The sequence below is a fragment of the Pezoporus occidentalis genome, unplaced genomic scaffold (genome assembly GCF_034315485.1).
Source record: "Pezoporus occidentalis ecotype Australia unplaced genomic scaffold, CSIRO_AGI_Poc_V1 ctg40, whole genome shotgun sequence".
Taxonomy (NCBI): domain Eukaryota; kingdom Metazoa; phylum Chordata; class Aves; order Psittaciformes; family Psittacidae; genus Pezoporus; species Pezoporus occidentalis.
In genome coordinates this window covers 4,113,262-4,132,838 of record NW_026915725.1, presented here as the reverse complement: position 1 = coordinate 4,132,838, position 19,577 = coordinate 4,113,262, and the positions used below count along the sequence as shown (strand labels likewise).

At 38.0% G+C, this 19,577-nt stretch overlaps 1 protein-coding gene across 1 annotated transcript; it reads left to right on the top strand.

Annotated features, from left to right (window-relative positions):
* Window positions 1-695: 695 nt before the first annotated feature.
* ARL5B (ADP ribosylation factor like GTPase 5B) lies at window positions 696-19,371 on the top strand. Its single transcript, XM_062633662.1, is given in 7 exon segments — window positions 696-813; window positions 816-965; window positions 8,834-8,894; window positions 10,684-10,831; window positions 13,601-13,684; window positions 15,130-15,281; window positions 17,261-19,371. Coding segments are annotated over 7 exon segments (762 nt in total). The 3' UTR covers window positions 17,310-19,371.
* Window positions 19,372-19,577: the final 206 nt, after the last annotated feature.

The window sequence follows — 19,577 nt, the reverse complement described above, 5'->3', positions numbered from 1 at the left end:
TTCCTTTTGATTTTATATTCTCTCCCCTTGTTGTTTCCCTTAATATTACTAATAGTCTTATATTGTACTTAGTTACTAAACTGTTCTTATCTCAACCCCTGATGTTTACATTCTTTCGATTCTCCTCCCCATCCCGCCCGGGGACGGTAAGAAAGAGGGGTGTGAGCGAACGGCTGCGTGGTGCCGAGTTACCGGCTGGGCTTTAAACCACGACATGTTGATTTTGTTTGGGGGGGGGGGGGGTGTTGGTGCCCCCTTGCCCCCAGCGAGAGCAAGCTTAAACGCTCCTGCGTGTATGAAAACAGGCTATTTCCACCCCTCCGATGTGTTAAGTGCTTCAGTACAGCACTGAAAAAACACACCGCTGTTTTTAAATGCTTTGCAGGAAAGAATCGAATGCCTTGAAAACCACAGGTCCTTCCCAGCCACAGCGAAGACCGCCCCTACCTGGGCGGGGAACGCGGTGACGAGGGAAAGGACGCTCCCGCTCCAGGGCCAAACACTGCTGCAGAGCCGCTTCTACCAGAGCGGGGGACAAGCATAACCCGCAACACCCTTCCCTGGTGGAGAGCTCCTAATCACCGCTCTCACCACCAGCCCGGGGAAAAACCCGGCCCCTCCACGCTGCCCCAGCTCCGCCGCACCACACACGCCTAACCCGCTACCGCTAAGGCCACACGCCGTGGGTATACGTGATGACGCACAAAGTGACGCGCTGCTACAGCCGCGTAGGCGTTAGGACGGCCCCTTGCGCTGTGAGGCCGTTGGCCGGGGAGGGGCGGTGCCGCTGTATGCCCGGCCCCTCTGCCCCCCCTCCCGGCAGCTGCCCCGGGGCCGCTGCGGGCTGTGTCCGCCCGAAGGGAGTCTGTCACCGCCGCTTGGCTGAGCCCGGGGGCTCAGGGGGAAGCTGAGGCCAGGCATGGGCCTGATCTTCGCCAAGCTGTGGAGTCTCTTCGGTAGCCAAGGTGGGCGCGGGGCCCCGAGCTAGCCACGGGGAGGTGGGGTGGCCAGCGCGCCCTGAGGCGGGGCGAGAGGCTGCCGCGGGGCTGAGAGGGCCGCAGGCAGCCCACGGGAGTTGGGGGCCTGCTCCGGCCTCCGGGTTTCCCCTGAAGACGTGCCCGGGCAAAAGTTGGGCTTCTCTTTGTGCGGCGCCGTGAGCGCCGGTTCCGCGGCCCCTCATGCTCGGAGTTGCTTTGTTTCTCTCATTGAGGAGGTCCCTTCCTCCGTCTTCCTCTCTGGCGGCTCCTAACAGCCGGGCAGCCTTTCAGGCGAGATGTGCTCCTGAGTTCGCAGAGTGGTGAATGCTGCCTCTCAGGCATGGCTTTTTTCACCGTTGTAGCGTCTGAAGCTTTGATGTACGATGAAGGTCTTGTTTGTGTTTGCAGACGTTTTGAAGTCGGGGGTATACTGTTAAAATCATGCTACTTTTATCTTTAGTATCAAATAAAATAACAAAAGCAAAAAAAAAAAGACCCACGCCAGACTTGTGTTGGGGCCTTTGAGGTACAGATCTGTTTTTGTTTTGGCAAAGATGCTAGTGGTTACTGACCCATGATAATCGCTTCTGAAGCTAGAAATAAAGAGGTCGTAAGGAGATAGTTTTCCGCTCTCTCCCACCTAGCGCACCAGAGTGCAAAGCTGTGGCTGCCACCAATAGTTATTATGAAAATCCAAGATTGTTTTATCTGTTGTTTATTTTAATGATTCTTGTTTACCTAGCCTTTTTTGGTTAGAAAATAAAATAATCAAGGAGTTTATTGTTTGTATCGTTTTTCATTGAGGCCCGGAGTTTGAGGGAGGCAAACTGCTGTTAATGTTACTGCTCCCTCATCAGGTTTCCAAGTGCACGCCTTATTCCCACCTTAAAGTTACTTAAAATGCATTTAAGGGTTTTTGTGCTTCACTTTGTTGCCAGTACAAATTTGCAAGTTTTGGGAAGCAGGTACACCTGGTGATTCTTTAATAGTTTAATAGTCATTGTACATGGACATAACTCATTCTAATTCTATAAATACAAGAGCAAAACCTCAGTGTGTGTACTGACAACAGCCATGTGTCAAACAATCTTTTCATGGGATGGGAGTGGGAGGGAGATCTAGACCATTTATCTTTCCCCCACATGTAACATCCAAGTACATCATTCCTGAAGGCTTCTGAGAGAGTCTTCTGAGTTTGTTGCTATTGTTGATTTGAAGATTCTTACTTTTCTTAACTGGAAAGCCCATTTGGTAAGATTCAAGGTTTCCCCTATTCTCCAGAAAACTGTTAAGTATTGTCCTGTTTTTTGTCAAATACCAACTCCTTCTGTGAAGGACTAAGAAGAGACATCTATAAGCAGGAAAGTGATCGGTGGCTTTTAATGTTGGTCTGTATGGTACCTTATGATGTCACTGTTTAACTTTAGGAAGGAAGTAAGAGGGGCAGTTTCATGTTTAGTTTTTGTTAGATTACATTGATTTCATTTCATTAGTGGAAAACATATCGTCTTTGTTACTGTATAGTAATTCCTGAAAGGAAAATTAATTTTCACACATTTAAAACATTCATGAAATTAGTATCACAGTTAAGTATTAAGATGAGGCAGTACCATGAAATACTTACGATTTGGCTTTTATCCCAGTAAGAGGCTTCTGAGGGGTATTGTGATCTTTTCTTCAATTTGGTTTGTTGGTTTTTTCTTGCCTGCTCTTCTTGTGGTGACCATAGAGAAGAAAGCTTGTTTTCATGTCTAAAATTGAAATTTCATCCTAGAAAGTTTAACCTTAAATTTTTGACCCATGTAGTAGGAAATTATTCTCTAATTACCGGACTATTTTCCTCTAAATAATATTATTGGTAATAATAAAAGATAGTAATTACTGAGTTGGATTTGCTTACTCTTCTAGTTATGTCAAATCCAGACAGTTTCTTGGAGAATTCATAGGCTGTCCCATGAAACTGCTTGTTGGGTAGACTAGTGCAGTAGCTCACACAATGATTTTGACTATATAGAGGGAGTATTTCAAAGCTGCAAACAGACCCTGATATGTGTGGAGCATAGCATGAATTCATTGTGGCTAATGCAGGTTATGCTGATAGTCTGAAGCATTTGATACTGGCATAATGAAAGGTTAAACAAAGCAAAAGATTTAGAAAGTACCATCTGCCTTCCATCAAGTAGAGCATGGGGGAGGAGGTGTGCCGAAGTGCTAGAAAATACAGAAAGTCCTTGGCATTTCACTCAAGTATTAATTGCTTTGCTTTGCATAAATTTGAATAATACCTGAGCTGAAAATGCTAAATCTGAAAGGTATTTGATAGGAATGTCTGGACAAAGTTAAAGGAGTATCTGCTGGTGAGCCAAAACTGTTAACTCACAGGGAGAAGTGATGGTAGCTTTCTGAAAAATGTTACATCTTGAGGTAACATCTTAAAATAGGGCCTGTTTGTTTCTGTGCCTTTGGAGTTCAGTGCAGTTAGAGTAAATGTGCGATGTACAGAAAATTGTATTCATTTAGGGTGCTTTCAGCCTTGCAGAAAAACCTTGTGATAAATGTAACTTAGATCCTCCTGAAGCACTGAATGTAATTTTATTAATTTGCACATCATTGTTACTACTCTTGCAGTTTGATTCTCTTACCATCCATTCCAATGTTAAGGATGAAGTACTAGAAAAGGAAGGTCAAGAAACTTGACCTAGTCTGTTTCTAAAGACATTCCCTGTTGTCTGCTGGCTGATACTGTCTATTGACCTCTTCCAACGTTTGTATTCAATTGTTTTAGCCCTATGGTTTGGGTAGCGTCTGCGTGTTTCTTCTAGGGGGTTGAATCAGCTCTTTGTACATGCAGCAGAAATTGTTGCAGTTGTTTCCGCCCATTTTGATTATGGTTAGCCGATTTTGGCAAACCCAGACTGGCTCATGGTAGAAAATGGAATGGTTAAAATAGCGTGTGGCTTTGAGCTGTAACAGTGTCATTTAAGCTGCTGAACCCAGGACACGCAGGAACTTTTAGAAGAGGAAATCCTTTAGCTCTTTCTTCTGCTCCCCTGGCAGAATGCACTTCTTTTCTACCATGTACTCTCCAAATCTAGTGTGTGGGATTATGCAACAAGAAAAGCTTCATGCAGAACAGTTTAAGGAAATTGGGTAATGCCTCTGTTGATCTGTGAGTCAATGACTAATGAAAAAGAGGAAGGCTAACAGGCCCTGCCCTGAGCACAGTCCATCAGGGAATATCTATTTATTTCCGTGGATTTTGTTTCTGTGGTGCTGGTAGTAGTGGTCAGAACTCTTCCAGGGCCTTACTTAATCTTGGTTTCTGTTCTCTGTGTTTTTTCCGTGCAGGGATTAAAGCCTGGGAGAAGGAGGACACTAAGCATTTACATGTCTTTCAGCTCTCTCAATATACATTGTCTCTTTAATCAAGTAATTATTGAACAATGCAAACTGAAATAGAGATACTTTATTTATAAGAGAAATAGTTGGCTTAAAAATAGACTTTTGCCTTTCTTCTAGGTGATTTACTCATGGCTGCCTAACTTTTTATTTTTGAAACTGACAAAAAATTGCCCAGTGGTTCTTTTTTAATTTTTTATTTTTTATTTAAATTTAAAATACTGTACTCTGAAGCTCTTTAAAGTCTAGTTATAAGTTCAGATTGAAGTTACACTTAGTTTTAAATAACTTGGAAAAGTATGTTTAAAAAAGACTTAAAAAATGACTTGCTTAAGCTATGATTCAGTACTCAAATGGCACAGTCTTCTAAGCAACATGTAGTAATACAAATAAATGGTAAACTAACTTACTGCCTGTATTAACACATAGCTGAATAAAGCTTATTTGAGTTATCATTCCATCAATACTGTCAAGATGTCTCTTAATGTTCTTAATAAAACCAGAAGGTAAAACCAGAAGTAAGTGTTCACAACCTTGATAAAGGCAACTCTGACGGTTTTCAGAACCTTATTCCTTTGTGTTTGTGTGTGTTTGTGTCGCTGATAGGGTTCTTAAAGAAGTTCTCAAATCTTTTTAAATTCTTTTATGTTAGCTGTTCACAGTCTTTTAGGTCCTCTGAATAAATGCTATGGGTGTTAAAAAAGTGCTGTAAGCAGAATAATGGTAAGCTCCAAGTCAGGGAGGTTGAACTTCTGAAACTCCACAGTTTACTTAGGCTTGCTGACAGTTACCGGTATGTACAGTCAGGGTAGCAGAGACCATTATTTAGAAAACCAAATGGATTTTGGTTCCATTGACTGCTAAGCACTGTTGATAGTTTCTCTACTTTCTTGTACTCAAGTCTGGAAATGCAAGACATATTTCAGCAATTTTTGTGTTTAAAAGAAGACTCTAAGGTAGCTTGTAGTTTGCAGAATGAATCCCTGTATGAAAATGTCTTTGAACTTAAGTAAAATGCTATTTCTCCTGCCACCTCTTTAGCAAACTTCTGTCTGCATTGTGTCTTCAGCCCTGAAGCTTCCAAGATTGTTATTCTTCAGAACTAGATGTGGGGTTTCACAGCCCGAAAACCCTTTCCTATATTCATTTCTTCTTTCAGATATGTTGGAAGAGCCTTGCTCATCATTAATTTGGATTTTTATTTTTAATTTTTGCAAATTAGAGGAAAGGGCAAAATTGTGAGAACTGGATCTTCAGTTTTGGGTCCTTTTACCGCAGAGAAATATAGACAAGTGAAGAAAAGAGCCTATTATGTCTTCCTTCTAATATCTGCAAGATCATCTTTGCTGCCCTATTATTTTGTAATACTAGGCTGCCAGGAATTTTCTTTAAAAATACTATTTTTTTTTTAATTTGTTTTTAACAGCCTGCCAGGAGTGGTTGATATAACAGAATTCTTTGGATTCTTTTAAACAGTAGTCTAATACTGTCTTTTTTCCCCCTGCATATGCCTGCTTTTTCTACTTATTTTTTTCCCCTCTTTCTACCTGATGTATAAAGACTCTGCTCTTCTGCTCTGGCAACTCTATTACGGATTTTCTTCTTCCTTTGCCAAGAACATGGTGGACTGGGAAGATATTCATGAATACAACCCAAACTGAGTTTGAATACCAGCCAATGAAAGGGAGAAACTTGGGTTAGTCTGTAAGTACAGAAAACAAATACGAGCAAAAATCATTGCCTATGGTTTACTCCATAATTGTCCTTTCTCTTTAATGTAGCATCTATTTTCTACTAATTGTCCTTGTAAACAAGTACTTGTCTTGCTAAAATTTTGTTGTCTTAGTTTGTCAGTTTTTAAGTTCACGTGTTTTTTCTCTAATGCACATATACAAGTAAAAATTCTGTAATCTAACCAAACTAGACAGAAATTCAGCTTTTGAATATGTTTGCAAGTGAAGAGGTTTCCATTACCACAGATGACAGTCCTGAAAGCAACTGCCATTAATTAAAGGTGGAAGCTGCTATTTATCTGCGATACCAATGCTTTCATCTAATTATTTCAATCCCCAAATCAAAATTAACACTTGTTTGACTGTTTGTTTGTGCGTATTCAGTTGCTGTATAAAATGCTACCTGACTATGGAGTAACACACGTAGCTGTGCCTTTTTTTTTTCTCCAGTTTGTGTTGAACCACTCACGCTTCAGTGGCTTTCAAAAAGTCATCTTGATGGAGATTACCCCCCACCCCCCATCACCTTAAGTAGCTTGATGCTGTTTATCCAATGCTTTTCTCATTCATTCCTAAGTAAGACCCTGTATTCTGATGTGAAAGTGGGAAAGAGCAATGTAATACCTGTCCGGAATTCCTTTTCTTCCTTTAAAATAACTCAGATGAAATGTTGCAGAAGTAGTGTCATCTTCTTCCAAGCAATAGTTGATAACATGGCTGTTTTGAAAAGAACAGAAGGGGAGTTCTGTTTGAACTTCGAAAACCTTTTAAACTTAGCTGACTTTGAACAAGAAATGGGCAGTCTAGCTATGTGGCATGGTTTATTAGAGTTAGAAGCAGAGAGGATTTCATACCATTTATTTATTGGGGAAGGTTATTCATTACTGATGCTGCTGCTTATGTACTAAAAGTACTACTTAAGTCCAGGAAAAGTTCTTGCCTTAGAATGTGTTGTCAGGATGCAGTAGTAGGGGGACTGATAAAAGGAAATGTATTTCAACGTTTGTTAAGGCCACATCACATAGCAAAAATTCTAAAAGTTCTAAGCAACAGATTGTTTCATTAAAATCACTTTCAGTATGAAAAGACTTAGGTTATTATATATAAATAGATGTAAAAAATAAAACCAAAAAGCCCTCTCCCCCCCCCCCCCCCCCCCCAAAAAAAAAAAAACCACAACAAAACAAACCACTGTGATTCTTCCTTAGACCACCCACTTGCAGGCAAAACCCCACCAATTTTATATTTATGATAGCTCCTTTGACCTTTTAGTAATTTGTTCTTATGTCTTATAGGTTGAATGTGGTATTTTAGAGGACGTCTTTAAGCTTTGAACCATGTTATGCTTTGGAATAAGTGCCCTAGAATTTTAAATTACCCCTTTAAAAAGGAGCCTGCTCACATACTTTTTATTCAGGTTTTACGTGTAGTATCCATTTGTAAATTCTCTGCTCTCAAATGATTTGCCTTTTTGTCAGTAGGTGGATCAGTATCTTCTAACTTCATCCATGTATCAAAAGAACCGCCATTCTAATTAGCTGTGCTTCTGTGTTTGAAATTACAAGAAGGATTAACTAGCGAAGCATATAAGTTCTGAGGGGTTTTGTTAGTTTTGGTTTTATTTCCCCTGTGCCTGGAAAAATAACATTGCAGCAATTAGAAGATCACTATTGTATAAGCTGGACTTTACAGCGGATTGAGAGAAGTGATCTTTCCCTTCTACTCAGCATCAGTGAGTAATCATATGGAGTAGTATGTCCAGTTCCAGGCTCCTCAGTACAAGAGAGATGGGCATACTGGAGAGAGTCCAGTGGTAAGCCACAGGATGATTAATGGACTGGAGCATCTTTCTTATGAGAAAAGGCTGAGAGACCTCCGAGAATTTATTTAGCTTTGAGAAGAGAAGGCTTGGGGGTGCAAAAAGGACACTGTTCTCAGTGGTGGTCAGTGACAGGACCAAAGGCAGTGGGCACAAACTGAAACACAGGAGGTTCCCTCTGACCACCAGAAAACGCGTTTTTACTATGAGGGTGCCTGAACACTGGCACAGGTTGCCCAGAAGGGTTATAAAGTCTCTATTCTTGCAGATGCTTGAACACCATCTGGAGATGGTCCTTGGTGACTGGCTGTAGGTGCACCTGGTTGAGCAAGGGGCTTGGAACAGATGAACTCCAGAAGTGGCTTCCAAACTCAGTCATTCTGTCATTCTGTGACTTTTCAGTTTAGAAATTGTAACACTGAAATTTGTGATCTACTCAAAATACAGCTTCCTCGTATTTTTTACAGTGTGGATGATGGTGGTCCCTTAAGAAGTGGCTGTTACTGAGCCTTAAAAGTTAGCCTTATAGTTTGTGCAGTCTTTGGCTGTTTGGTGATATCCTTAAGATGATACACTGCTATGAGTTAATTTTTTTTATTGTACTTTTCTTTCTATAATGAGACAATATAAACAAAGCAATTGTATTATAACTATTCCTTTATGAAGACTTCCAGTACTGACTTTTCTTGCGACTGTAGTATCAAGAGAGGATGAGGCTTTGGGAATTCCGCACACACACCCCCCACACCCCCCCGCTGAAGTCACCAATATTCTGTGTAAGCTATTGAAATAAGACAAGCAAGCAGTTGTTTTCTTCAGTAAGGAGCAAAGGAAAGTTGATTAACCAGAATTATAACTGTTGCTTTTTCCATTAATTTATTCTTGTCTTTTTTGTGTATATGCAGAGCACAAAGTAATCATAGTGGGACTTGATAATGCTGGAAAGACTACTATTCTTTACCAATTGTAAGTACATGAACTATTCTTTCTGTTTATGTTTTAATATTTGTCACTGTTTAATCATTGATAATTCAGTGTTGCAATCTGATGAAATCTCTAGGGTTGTAGGTCACAGTTTGAACATTAATAATATTATTTCTAAACAGAATAAGTATGTAAAGAATAAGCAAAGAAACTACAGTGTTTTAGCGTGCAACTGTAAATTGAACAGCAAAATTGTTCATACAAGCACAAAGTGGACTGTAAATTCTTTGGCCATCAAAGCTTATCTTTATTTGTAAGCATAGAAATAATCCTTCCACCAAGAACTGCAGAGAATAGAATCATAGAATAGTTAGGGTTGGAAAAGAACTTAAGATCATCTTGTTCTAACCCGCCTGCTATAGGCAGGGACACCTCACACTAAACCATGTCACCCAAGGCTCTGTCCAGCCTGGCCTGGAACACTGCCAGGGATGGAGCATTCACAACTTCCCTGGGCAGCCCATTCCAGTGCCTCGCCACCCTTACAGTAAAGAACTTCTTCCTTATATCCAATCTAAACTTCTCCTGTTTAAGTTTTAACCCATTATCCCTTGTCCTGTCACTACAGTCCGTAATGAAGAGTCCCTCTCCAGCTTCCTTGTAGGCCCCGTCAGATACTGGAAGGCTGCTATGAGGTCTCCACACAGTCTTCTCTTCTCCAGGCTGAACAGCCTCAACTTTCTCAGCCTGTCTTCATATGGGAGGTGCTCCAGTCCCCTGATCATCCTTGTGGCCCTCCTCTGGACTTATTCTAATGGTTCCATGTCCTTTTTATGTTGAGGACACCAGAACTGTACACAATGCTCCAAGTGAGGTCTCACAAAAGAAGAAAATTATTTTTAAGTTACTGGAAATTCTAGCCATTCTGCAAAAAGTCCCTAAATGTTTCCAGTGTCTCCTGATTCCAGTGTCTGAAATTCATGGTGAAGGATTCCTCAGAATATTATTTCATCTTGCCAAGCTCCTACCTTTTCAATAGCATCATTGCACCCAAGTCTTGCCAGCATTACAGTATGTGTGATAAATTTAAGAATATTGGCAGGGACATAATTACTGTTGTAATTGTGGAAAAGGAGGAGGGTGTAGCAAAGTTCGTATGTATATATTTGCATATGAAAGCAGCAGAGAATGTTTTCAAGAAAACTCTTTTCTAAGCACTTTTGTCAAAGCTTAAAGGCAGAATAAAGACATTTTAGCAATGTAAGCAAACAGTTCTTTGGATTTTTTTTTTTTAATACTGAATTACAAAGTTGACTGCTCTAATAAAATTACATTCTGATTTATATTTTGCACAATTTAATGTTCCCCTCCTTTGGGAACTTTAGCATAGCAGCTATTACATTGAAACAAGTGCATTTTAAGTATCAGTTAAAGAGTGTCCTTTAAAAAGAGGACATCTCCTAAAATGCCGATGTTTATCCATTAGTTATAAGCCTTTTTTATGTGCTTATTTTTCATTGTTGATGTCTTCAAGCATGTCTACAGTCTCTGCTACAAAAGCACAGTAGAAATTGCCAACCACAGTTTTCAGTCCAAATTCAGATTTAACTGATCTTTTTACTGAAGAACTGCTCTTCAATATTTTCTTTATTTCTATAAAAAAAATTTGATTTTTAGCTTCTTGAAATATGTGTAGTTTTTTAAATCTCTTTTTTTCTGTCAAAGTTACATACATGTACATTTTTCTAGAACAAATTTGTTGTAACTGAGTTGTGACAAGCCTTGTGAATTTTACTGGCATGTCTTTATCATGTGATATTTTCTCCTTTAGCTTAATGAATGAAGTGGTTCATACTTCTCCAACAATAGGAAGCAATGTGGAAGAAATAGTAGTGAAAAACACTCATTTTTTAATGTGGGATATTGGAGGACAAGAATCGTTACGGTCATCATGGAATACCTATTACTCAAACACAGAGGTATGAGAAGCTACTCTACAGATACAATGTTTGTTTGAAAGTATATTTATGTGTTAGAAATTTTGGTAAATTTCTATAAAGATTTCAGCTGTAATGTTTTTAAGTATTTTTGAGGAAGAATAAACCCAAAAAGTGTAAGTTGTGTCTGGTTTGCAGCCAATTTTCTGGTAATATTTGAAGTATTTGTTGTGTATACTTTACAGTAATGTTGTTTGATCTGACAGTCAAATTATATCAAAATCCTGTTTCAGATGAAAGGATTGATGAAGATGAAAGGATTTTTGCATGTTTTTCAAGTAGAAAAATTTTGCCATATATCTTGCAAATTTGGTGTGGATTTGCAGTGTGTAATTTAACTTCTGTACATCTAGTCTGAAATATTTTTGAGGTGACGACTGTTAAGGATGAGAAATGAAGGTTATTTTAAGCAGCAGTATTTAAAAGCTCATCAGCTTGTGACTTTTATCCAAGGGATGAAGGCAAGTCAGTACTGTGCAGTACTTATGAGGTACTGGTAAAGCTGCCATTGCTGGAAAGGTTGTAAGTAGAGCTCATCAACACTTGTCCTTTGGAAGGTTGCTTTTTTTGCCATCCTTCTTGATGCCAAAAGGTTATCAACACAACATACATGTAAATCTCTGCACCCTCACACTGAGACTTCTACATTGGTGTAAAAAACTTCTAGACTTCACTTATGACCTCTGCTAAAAGCAGGTCTCTTGTACATATTTCTCATCATATAATCATTCTGTCCTCCTGTAAAGTGAGGTTTTCTGTCCTGCGTCCCGTTTTGAGAGAGGGGAGATGAGTGATCCAGCCCAGATGTTCAGAACCTTTTTGCCTACTGAAAGCCTGGTGATGACATCTCAACCTTTATCTCTAATACTTTAAACTTATTTTTATCTAGACAAGTATGGCTACATCAAAGACACATGCATACTCATGAGGGTGAAGAGACTTCTGCCAGCAGTATCTGGTACAATAATAATACGTTCCTGACACTTGTCCATTGAGAAACTTTATTTTGGAACTTGGGGAGATGCATGTATTAGTTTTTTTGTTTTTTTTTTTATCCTTTTGTGATGTTCTTTGTCATATCCTGGCTAGTAAGTGTTTGAAATCCAGTGCTTTCTAGCACTTGGAAAGAACTTTCCCTTTTACTTAGAAGCTTTGTCTGTTGGAAACATTTGAGGAAGAAAAGCTGTCTGTTTAGTATGCTAATCCTAGCCTCCCCAATATGAATAATTCCTTTATTGTTGTTCCTCATCTGCTTAGACGTCTCAGAGTCACAGCAGCATTAAATTGACTTTATTTTTCATACTTTGTGGTCATTTTCAATGGGTAATGAATCGCCTTAGTTTTATAAAGCAAAGTGATTCGGAGCATATGTTGGAAAATTATAGTAGTTACTTCTGATGCTTCTTTTTTGTTACTGTCTCTCTTTTCTCTCTTTCCTTATCTGTAAATTGAAACAATCTAAACAAAAAATTTGCAGTAATGTAAAAATCCCACAAATAAGCTTTTCAGTGCAAACCTGTCCTAACTAGTTTCAACTTGAGAAGGCTAATTTTGCATTCTGGTTTTAGAATTGGATCATATTCTTACAGAAAGGATGTTGAGGCAGGCTTAGATACACAGGATTTGAGGGAAAAGGAAGTGAGAGGAATGTAATCCCCTTTGGTTCCTCTCTAACATAGCATGTGTTAACTGTATTTATTTATGTATTTATTTTATAGTATCTGTATAATTTCCATCAGAATGTGCTTTATCTCCCTACTCACTGTTCTTACCTATGATGCTGTTAGTGTTGCTTGGGGTACACTCAGCAGGGCAAGTGTTGAACACTAATCAGTTGTAATGGTTTGTGTACAAATACTGTTGTGTAATGTTTACGAGCATGTCTGTTTCCTCTCCAGTTTAAGGCTATAAAACAGAAGATCTAAAACAGGGGATAGAAAGAGTGGGGTAAGAAAGTGGGTTTCATAGCAGTGAGAATCGCTTCCCATCAGAGACTTGCTGGACCAGACCTAGCAGTGTCTCAGGATTCACAAGTAAATGGCCATGCGAATCACATGCCAAGCAGGAACAATAAGGGTAAAGTCACTGCTGTAGCCATTTCCAAGTGCCTAGGTGGAAGAGTGCAGTGTGGTGAGAAGCCAACTTGCACAGGCCCTTCGCAAAGGTTAAGGTGTTGCGCAACATAATGCTAAACCCTACAGGTTCATACCTTTCTGAGGTCTACTTTGAAGTAACATTTCTTAAGCCTGTGAGTAACATGATGTTGAATTGTTAAAAATGCTTGTTTAAGAATAGGGAATTTCAATTTCAGTTTCCTAGCTTTCTGAGTATGCAGGCAGTAGTGGACAGTAATAGCTGCTTTCATTGATCGCTGTGTAGCAAGTTTGTCATCCACATTTTAAACGTAATCCACTATGTGTAGGTGCTTTTGGTACCCATGTTACTATTATCTTAGGATGTAGGGCCTGAAAATCCACCGAGGAGATTTAACCGTGGTATGTGAATGTAGACCTTAATAGCAGTGCTGAAATGTACAAGCACAATTTTTTTTTCATACCTATAATTTTCATGTATGATTCCCAAGACTCTAGCAAGAGACTGTAACAACAATGCTCTTGTTCTGTTTCCTAGTGTGCTGTGAAAGTCTAGCTCTCTTACATAGGAAGACTTGTGGTTAGTGGTCTCTTGAAAACATGCTTTCTGTAATTTACACTTTGTACTTACATACTGTACTATTCTTTTTTCTCCTAGTTCATCATTCTTGTTGTTGACAGCATTGATAGAGAGCGACTTTCTATAACAAAAGAAGAACTTTATAGAATGCTGGCTCATGAGGTATGATGGGGAGTTGGGCTAATAGTTCCGTTGTGAAAATCAGATGACATTACATGCTTCTTATGTTAACAAAAATTATACTGTCACAAAAAACTTTCTGAGCCTAGCATGTTGGTCACATTTTAAAACCATTTAAATTATAAATAAAGAGGAACATTATTACGAAGCACTCTTCTGATAGGGCTTGCGTGATTATAATCACACGTGACTTACAAGTCGAATTTGTAAAATATTTTGAATTTCATGTTAATGTAACTGGGTATTACTGTTCACCACACCCTCTCATCTTTCAGTTAAACGGTTAAAATTTTAAGAAACTATTTGCAGTGGGTAACCTGATTGCTGATCTTAGAAAATCAGCAATTCCATTTCTTTCTTGTTTGTTTTAATCCTGTTCCTTAAAATTAAGGAGCATATATAATACTATGGATAAATTAGCTTCAGTTTTCTTCTGAGTTATTTTGCTTGTAGTTTTATTATTATGTGTTGTATTGAGGACTGTCCAACACTGGGCCAACTCCCTTAAACATCCTAGAATAATTTCTACGTCAGATTAGCTAAAGTGCATTAAAGGTTTCTGTGATGACTCTCAAGGTAAATTAGGGGGTTTAAGTCTAAGTAACTTCCTTCAGTTTTTGAAGGAAGATTATTTCATACAATGCAAGTAATTCTGTTGAGCTCATTTCTTGGAGAGATTTTCATTGAATGAGTTTTTACTTCTACAGGTAATGTAGGTTGGGTCTGGTAGAAAGGAGCAAATACACGACCAAAAAGGGGGAAAATATGACTTCTTGAGAAGAAGTTTTCCCATGTAGTTCATTAGTTTCCATGTAGTTTATTTATGTTATATGCTCTTAAGAGGTTGTGGTATCTTGAAAACAGTTGGTAGGCCTAGACTGGACTGCTTGTAGGAGTGGATTTTCAACTGTGGACGATAAAGGTTTGGTGGTTGGGGGTTTGTTTTTTTTTGTTTTTGTTTTTCTTCTGATAAAGAAATAGTCTTAAAATGTAATGAAGTGTGTTGAACACTTTTAATTAGAACTGTTGTTTTCCTGATTATTGTATTTGTTTACACTTTGCACTCCTAAAGCCATATACCCCAGTTCCTGTCTTATCGTTGTGTGGAATCTTTTATTTCTGTAAAGAAGCAAACCAACTTCTTACTAGTTTCTGTTTTTACTGAAGCTGCTGCAGCATTATTAGAGCTCCTTTTTTGTGACAGTAGGATAAAACTTCCAAGAATGTAGGTGGCTTTCTTAAATTATTATTGTTTTAACCACTACAGAACTTGTTTAATGAAGTTGAAAGTAATTTCAAGGGAATGATAACTGGCAGGCTTTTCCATTTGAATAGTATCTAATGTAGATTTTGGAATGTTCTTCCAGTGATAATTGTGCTGGCTGGCTGATTTTATACCTCTTCTGAATACTTCAAATTACTTCTAGGATTTACGGAAGGCTGCAGTTCTCATCTTTGCGAACAAGCAGGACATGAAAGGTTGCATGACAGCTGCTGAGATATCTACATACCTCACCCTCAGCTCCATAAAGGATCACCCGTGGCACATTCAGTCTTGTTGTGCTTTGACAGGAGAAGGGTAAATGCTTACTGCTTATTGTAGTAATACGTGGTAAATGGAATACTGATTTAGAAGCCTGTTGGTACCAATGTGGATTTCCTGAAAGAATATGTTTTTTGATCTTTGCCGTCAGAGGAGCATTTTGAATTTTTCGTTTCTTTATTGAATCTTGTGGGATTTTTTTTTCATAGATCAGACCAAATTTGTATGAAGGTCTTTCAGCTTATTGTTAAAAAAACAAAACAAACCAGTCAGTAACAATAAAAACAAACCACAAAACCAAAGCCAGACAACACAGCACTCCCCCCAGTCCCCCATCCCCCAGATATGTAGCTGTTGGCATAGGTGTTTAATCTCTGTGTGCTACCCTCTCATTCTGTGTGTCTTTGTTTGGAGAAATAAGCTACTGTCTTCTTCCTTTCCATTCTGATCTACCATAAGCTTCTAAGGTGGAGGGGTTGGTGTGGATATGTTTGTGTTTCTTACTGGTTGGTTGGGGTTTTTGATAAGCATTCAAACAGAATTTTGATGAAAAGGTACATAGATCTGGCATAACCCAAAATTATTACAAATATTAAAGCTTTTACTTGTATCTGATTGATGTAGCTAATTTTTAAATTTTTATACCTTATGACAGCAGTTACTAAAATGGAAAGCTGAGCTTTCCTTAGATCCTTTGCCTCTAAAGATCAAAAAGCATTTTTGAATGTCTATAACAACTTGGGTAGTGTCTTGCTTACTTAGTTTGAAGTGTGCTAATTTTTCATCTTAGTTCTTAAAGGAGTCTTCTCATGTGTAATAGAGTTTTTTCAGCTGTTGTATGACCTTTACAGTAACGTGGTCTTGTGACATCTAAAGCAGTGAATAAACTGAGTATTTGGGAAGTGAGAGCATCTTCCTCACTTTAGCATGCAGTATTTTCTAACATAAGAAATGTCTTGTAGAGTGATTAGTAGTGTTCACTTTCTTAGTGTGGGATATGTTCATAAGAATAAATTGGGGGGGGAGAGGGTTATTTAGTCTTTGGGTTGCATTGATTCATTCTAAGAATTAACTTTCTATCCATTTTGCTAAAGGTGCTTTTGAATACTTAGTGTATATAATACCTTAGATTTATCTTCAAACAACTTGGCATTTGGAAGAAGGTTGAAATGAATGAGTACGAATTTTTGTTTAGGAGCATTGGCCATACTAGGCTGCTGCTTTCTTATGGGGGGGGGGGGGTTAAAAGTAAGTCAATAATTGGAATACTTACATTGTGACAGTAGTGAGACCTACTCATGTAACAATTTTTAGAGTTAAATTGCTGAGCTGAATCTTCCTTGGGAAGATCTGGCAGGTGTCTAGGGAGATTAGCTAGCCACCTTGGGATAGCCAAGTCTTGAATTACTTTACAAAAGTAAAGCTTAAAGGTAACATAAACTAGGTAACTAGATCTCTAGTAAATTAAAGGAAAGTCCGTCTTCTTAAGTGTAGGACTTGTAAATAAATTGAGCAAGTAGGCAGATTAAATTCCGTGCAATTTTGGTGGTGAATATAAACATTTTTAATTTTGTAATGGGATTTTGTAATTCTTGATACACTGCCTTTTCATGAACGAATTCGGTCTGGGTAACCTGTCCTTTGTCTCTTGGTATTAGTTTGTAAAGGTTCTGCCTTCAAGTTAGCAGTCTTCCATGGCAAACCTGTAGAAAAACTTAATTGGTTCCATGTACTTATGAGTAAGCATATTAAGAATAGTGTCTTTTAGATTTACAAAGGGAAAAAAAAGGAATGCTGAGCTTCAGTAAAATAGCATGCTTGAACTCACCTTCTTGTGGTTAAAACCTAAGTAGACTTAGTTTAAAACACTGTTTATTTTGTTCAGGTTTCAGTCCCAATTCCATCTGTTGTTATTTATTTTAAGTAGATGTTTTTTTAAACATAAAACCAAGTAGGAAATACTTTAAAGATGTTGGGATAGAACTAGTACCAATATAACATCTCTTGTCTTCCAGATTATGCCAAGGCTTGGAGTGGATGACTTCCCGCATTGGAGTGAGATAGCTGCTTTTCCTACACTTCCACCCCTTAATGCCCAAAAAAAGAAGAGACTTCTATTTATCCTGTGAACATGTACATTTTTCTGTACTTCTGGCTGCTGAAGCAGTGACCATGTTTAATTTATATCAGCCAACCCCCAGGCTGTACTTGAATCAAGTGCAGTTGAACTGAAATGCAAAGTATTTTCTTAACTTTTTTTTAGCACACTAATCTTCAACTGGATGATCATATGTGAATCTGGTTTTAAGCATTGGAATTCCTCTGAATATGTATTCTAACTTTTTCAATGATAGCTTTTTAAACTGTTTTGTCATCGTCAATATTTCACACTTCCTCTTTGTAAATAGTTTGTATAACTGACTAACATAAATAAGCACAGTTTGTTTAACAACAAAAAGTAGCGAGTAGGTTGACTTTACTCTGGCATAGCTTTAGCCTCTGAGGATAACCATATCTCCAACTGGGCTTCCTGAAACATTAGCAGAGTCCTAGCCAGCACAGGAGTTACAGTTGTTCAGCATTTAAAAAATTACATTCATGAGTTTGCTGTAGTTAATACTGTGATGGCTTCTAACCTGGTATATAATTGAACTTCTGCCTCAAGAGAAATCTATTTCATTCTTAGTTTCTGTGGTACATAGATCCAAGATGATTCTTTAACTTAAAAATACATCTCTACAGTGGTTAAAAATTTGTTAATAAGTGCTGGTTTAATAATTTAGAACTTGAATATCTTTTTTAAAATAAACTTCTTGATAATTAAATTTGGAATCATGGCAGCCAGTGTTATGTATAGACTTACTGTAACCTGTTAAAATTTTTAAATACTGCATACATGAGCCTTCCTCACCTTTTCGTGAGACTGCTGTTTCCTAAATGAATGCAAAATTAAAAGGGAAGCCAGATTTATAAACAGGACAGAGTCACGGTGCTATATCTGGAGACTTCAGAGCAAAGCTAATATTGATGTTTATTTTCCTACTGCCAAATATGTTTTCAGATTCTGTTGCTGAGAAAATATTTTGCCTTAATTTTTGTTTTTAGTTTTATTTGCTGGAGCAGAGAACCATTGATGGTGTTCAAATTGGATTCATTCACCTGAAATTTAGGAACTGAAAGTTGAAAAGGGAAAGAGCTTCCATTTGAAAAAACAAGTGGTGAAAGAGCAGACCTAGTGACTCTTAAATCAATTTGAAGAGGATGAATGATGAAGTTAGATCTGTAAAGGGAATCTAAAGCTATGGATGAAGTTAATTGCGAACATTAGGTGCCAAAAAAACCCTAACCACCATATCTGAGAAAAAAAACAAAAAACCCCACAAAACAATAGTGGACATAAAATAGTAAAATCCCAGCAGCAGTCCAATATCTATCCTGTATAAATGCTTGACAGACTTTCCAAAAGCACCATTCTGCACTTTGCATGCCTGAATCCCATATGGAGTCTAGTTACTAGAACCATTTTGCTAATTGACTGTAGGCCTTTAATGACAAAATGTTTTTGTTGTAAATCTTGTTTTGATAATTCAAGCAGACTGAGTTTTCTTTAATAAAATTTTATGGTGTGTAAATTTCAATTTGCTTTCATTTTTATTTGAACAAAGCTTAATGACGTTTTAAAAGTTGTCCTAAGTGTTAAAGCGAAGACTTTGAATACATGTGGGAGCAGTGACTGATTGAATGAAGTTGTGTATTAATGTTGATTAGCAAAAGTCACATTTAAGAGTGAATCTATGTTGAGTGTCAGGTCAGTGCTCAGAAAATAGATCAGTTAAAAGTATTGCTTAAAGAAGAGAGGAATGCAAGGCAAGGGTAAAATGTGATACTAAAAGTTCTTGTTCTGATATTCATGCTAACAACTGTTCTAATGTGTGATAATAAGATTTGTTGTTAGGGAAGCAAATGATAAATGAAAAAAATAAAATGATGCTGTGAATGAGGTTTCTTGTTTGGTGACTTAATTTCAGTTTGTAATTCAAGTTTAGGTTTATGTAATTCAGAATGTAGTCTGGAATATTTGTGCAAAGCACTGTGTGGGTGTATGGCCCTCTGATTGTTTGGGGGGGGAAGGCATGATTTTGTATTTAAAATAAAAAAAAAATACAGTCTCTCACCTCAAGTAATACATCTAACTTTGATTAGGAGGAAATGGCCATGATGCATCTCTTGCATAGGGATATACCTCCTGAAACACTTTTCCTGAAACCATACGTTTTATCACATTTAAAAAACAAACCCAGAAAACTCACATTCTTGTTGGTTTCAGTTTCC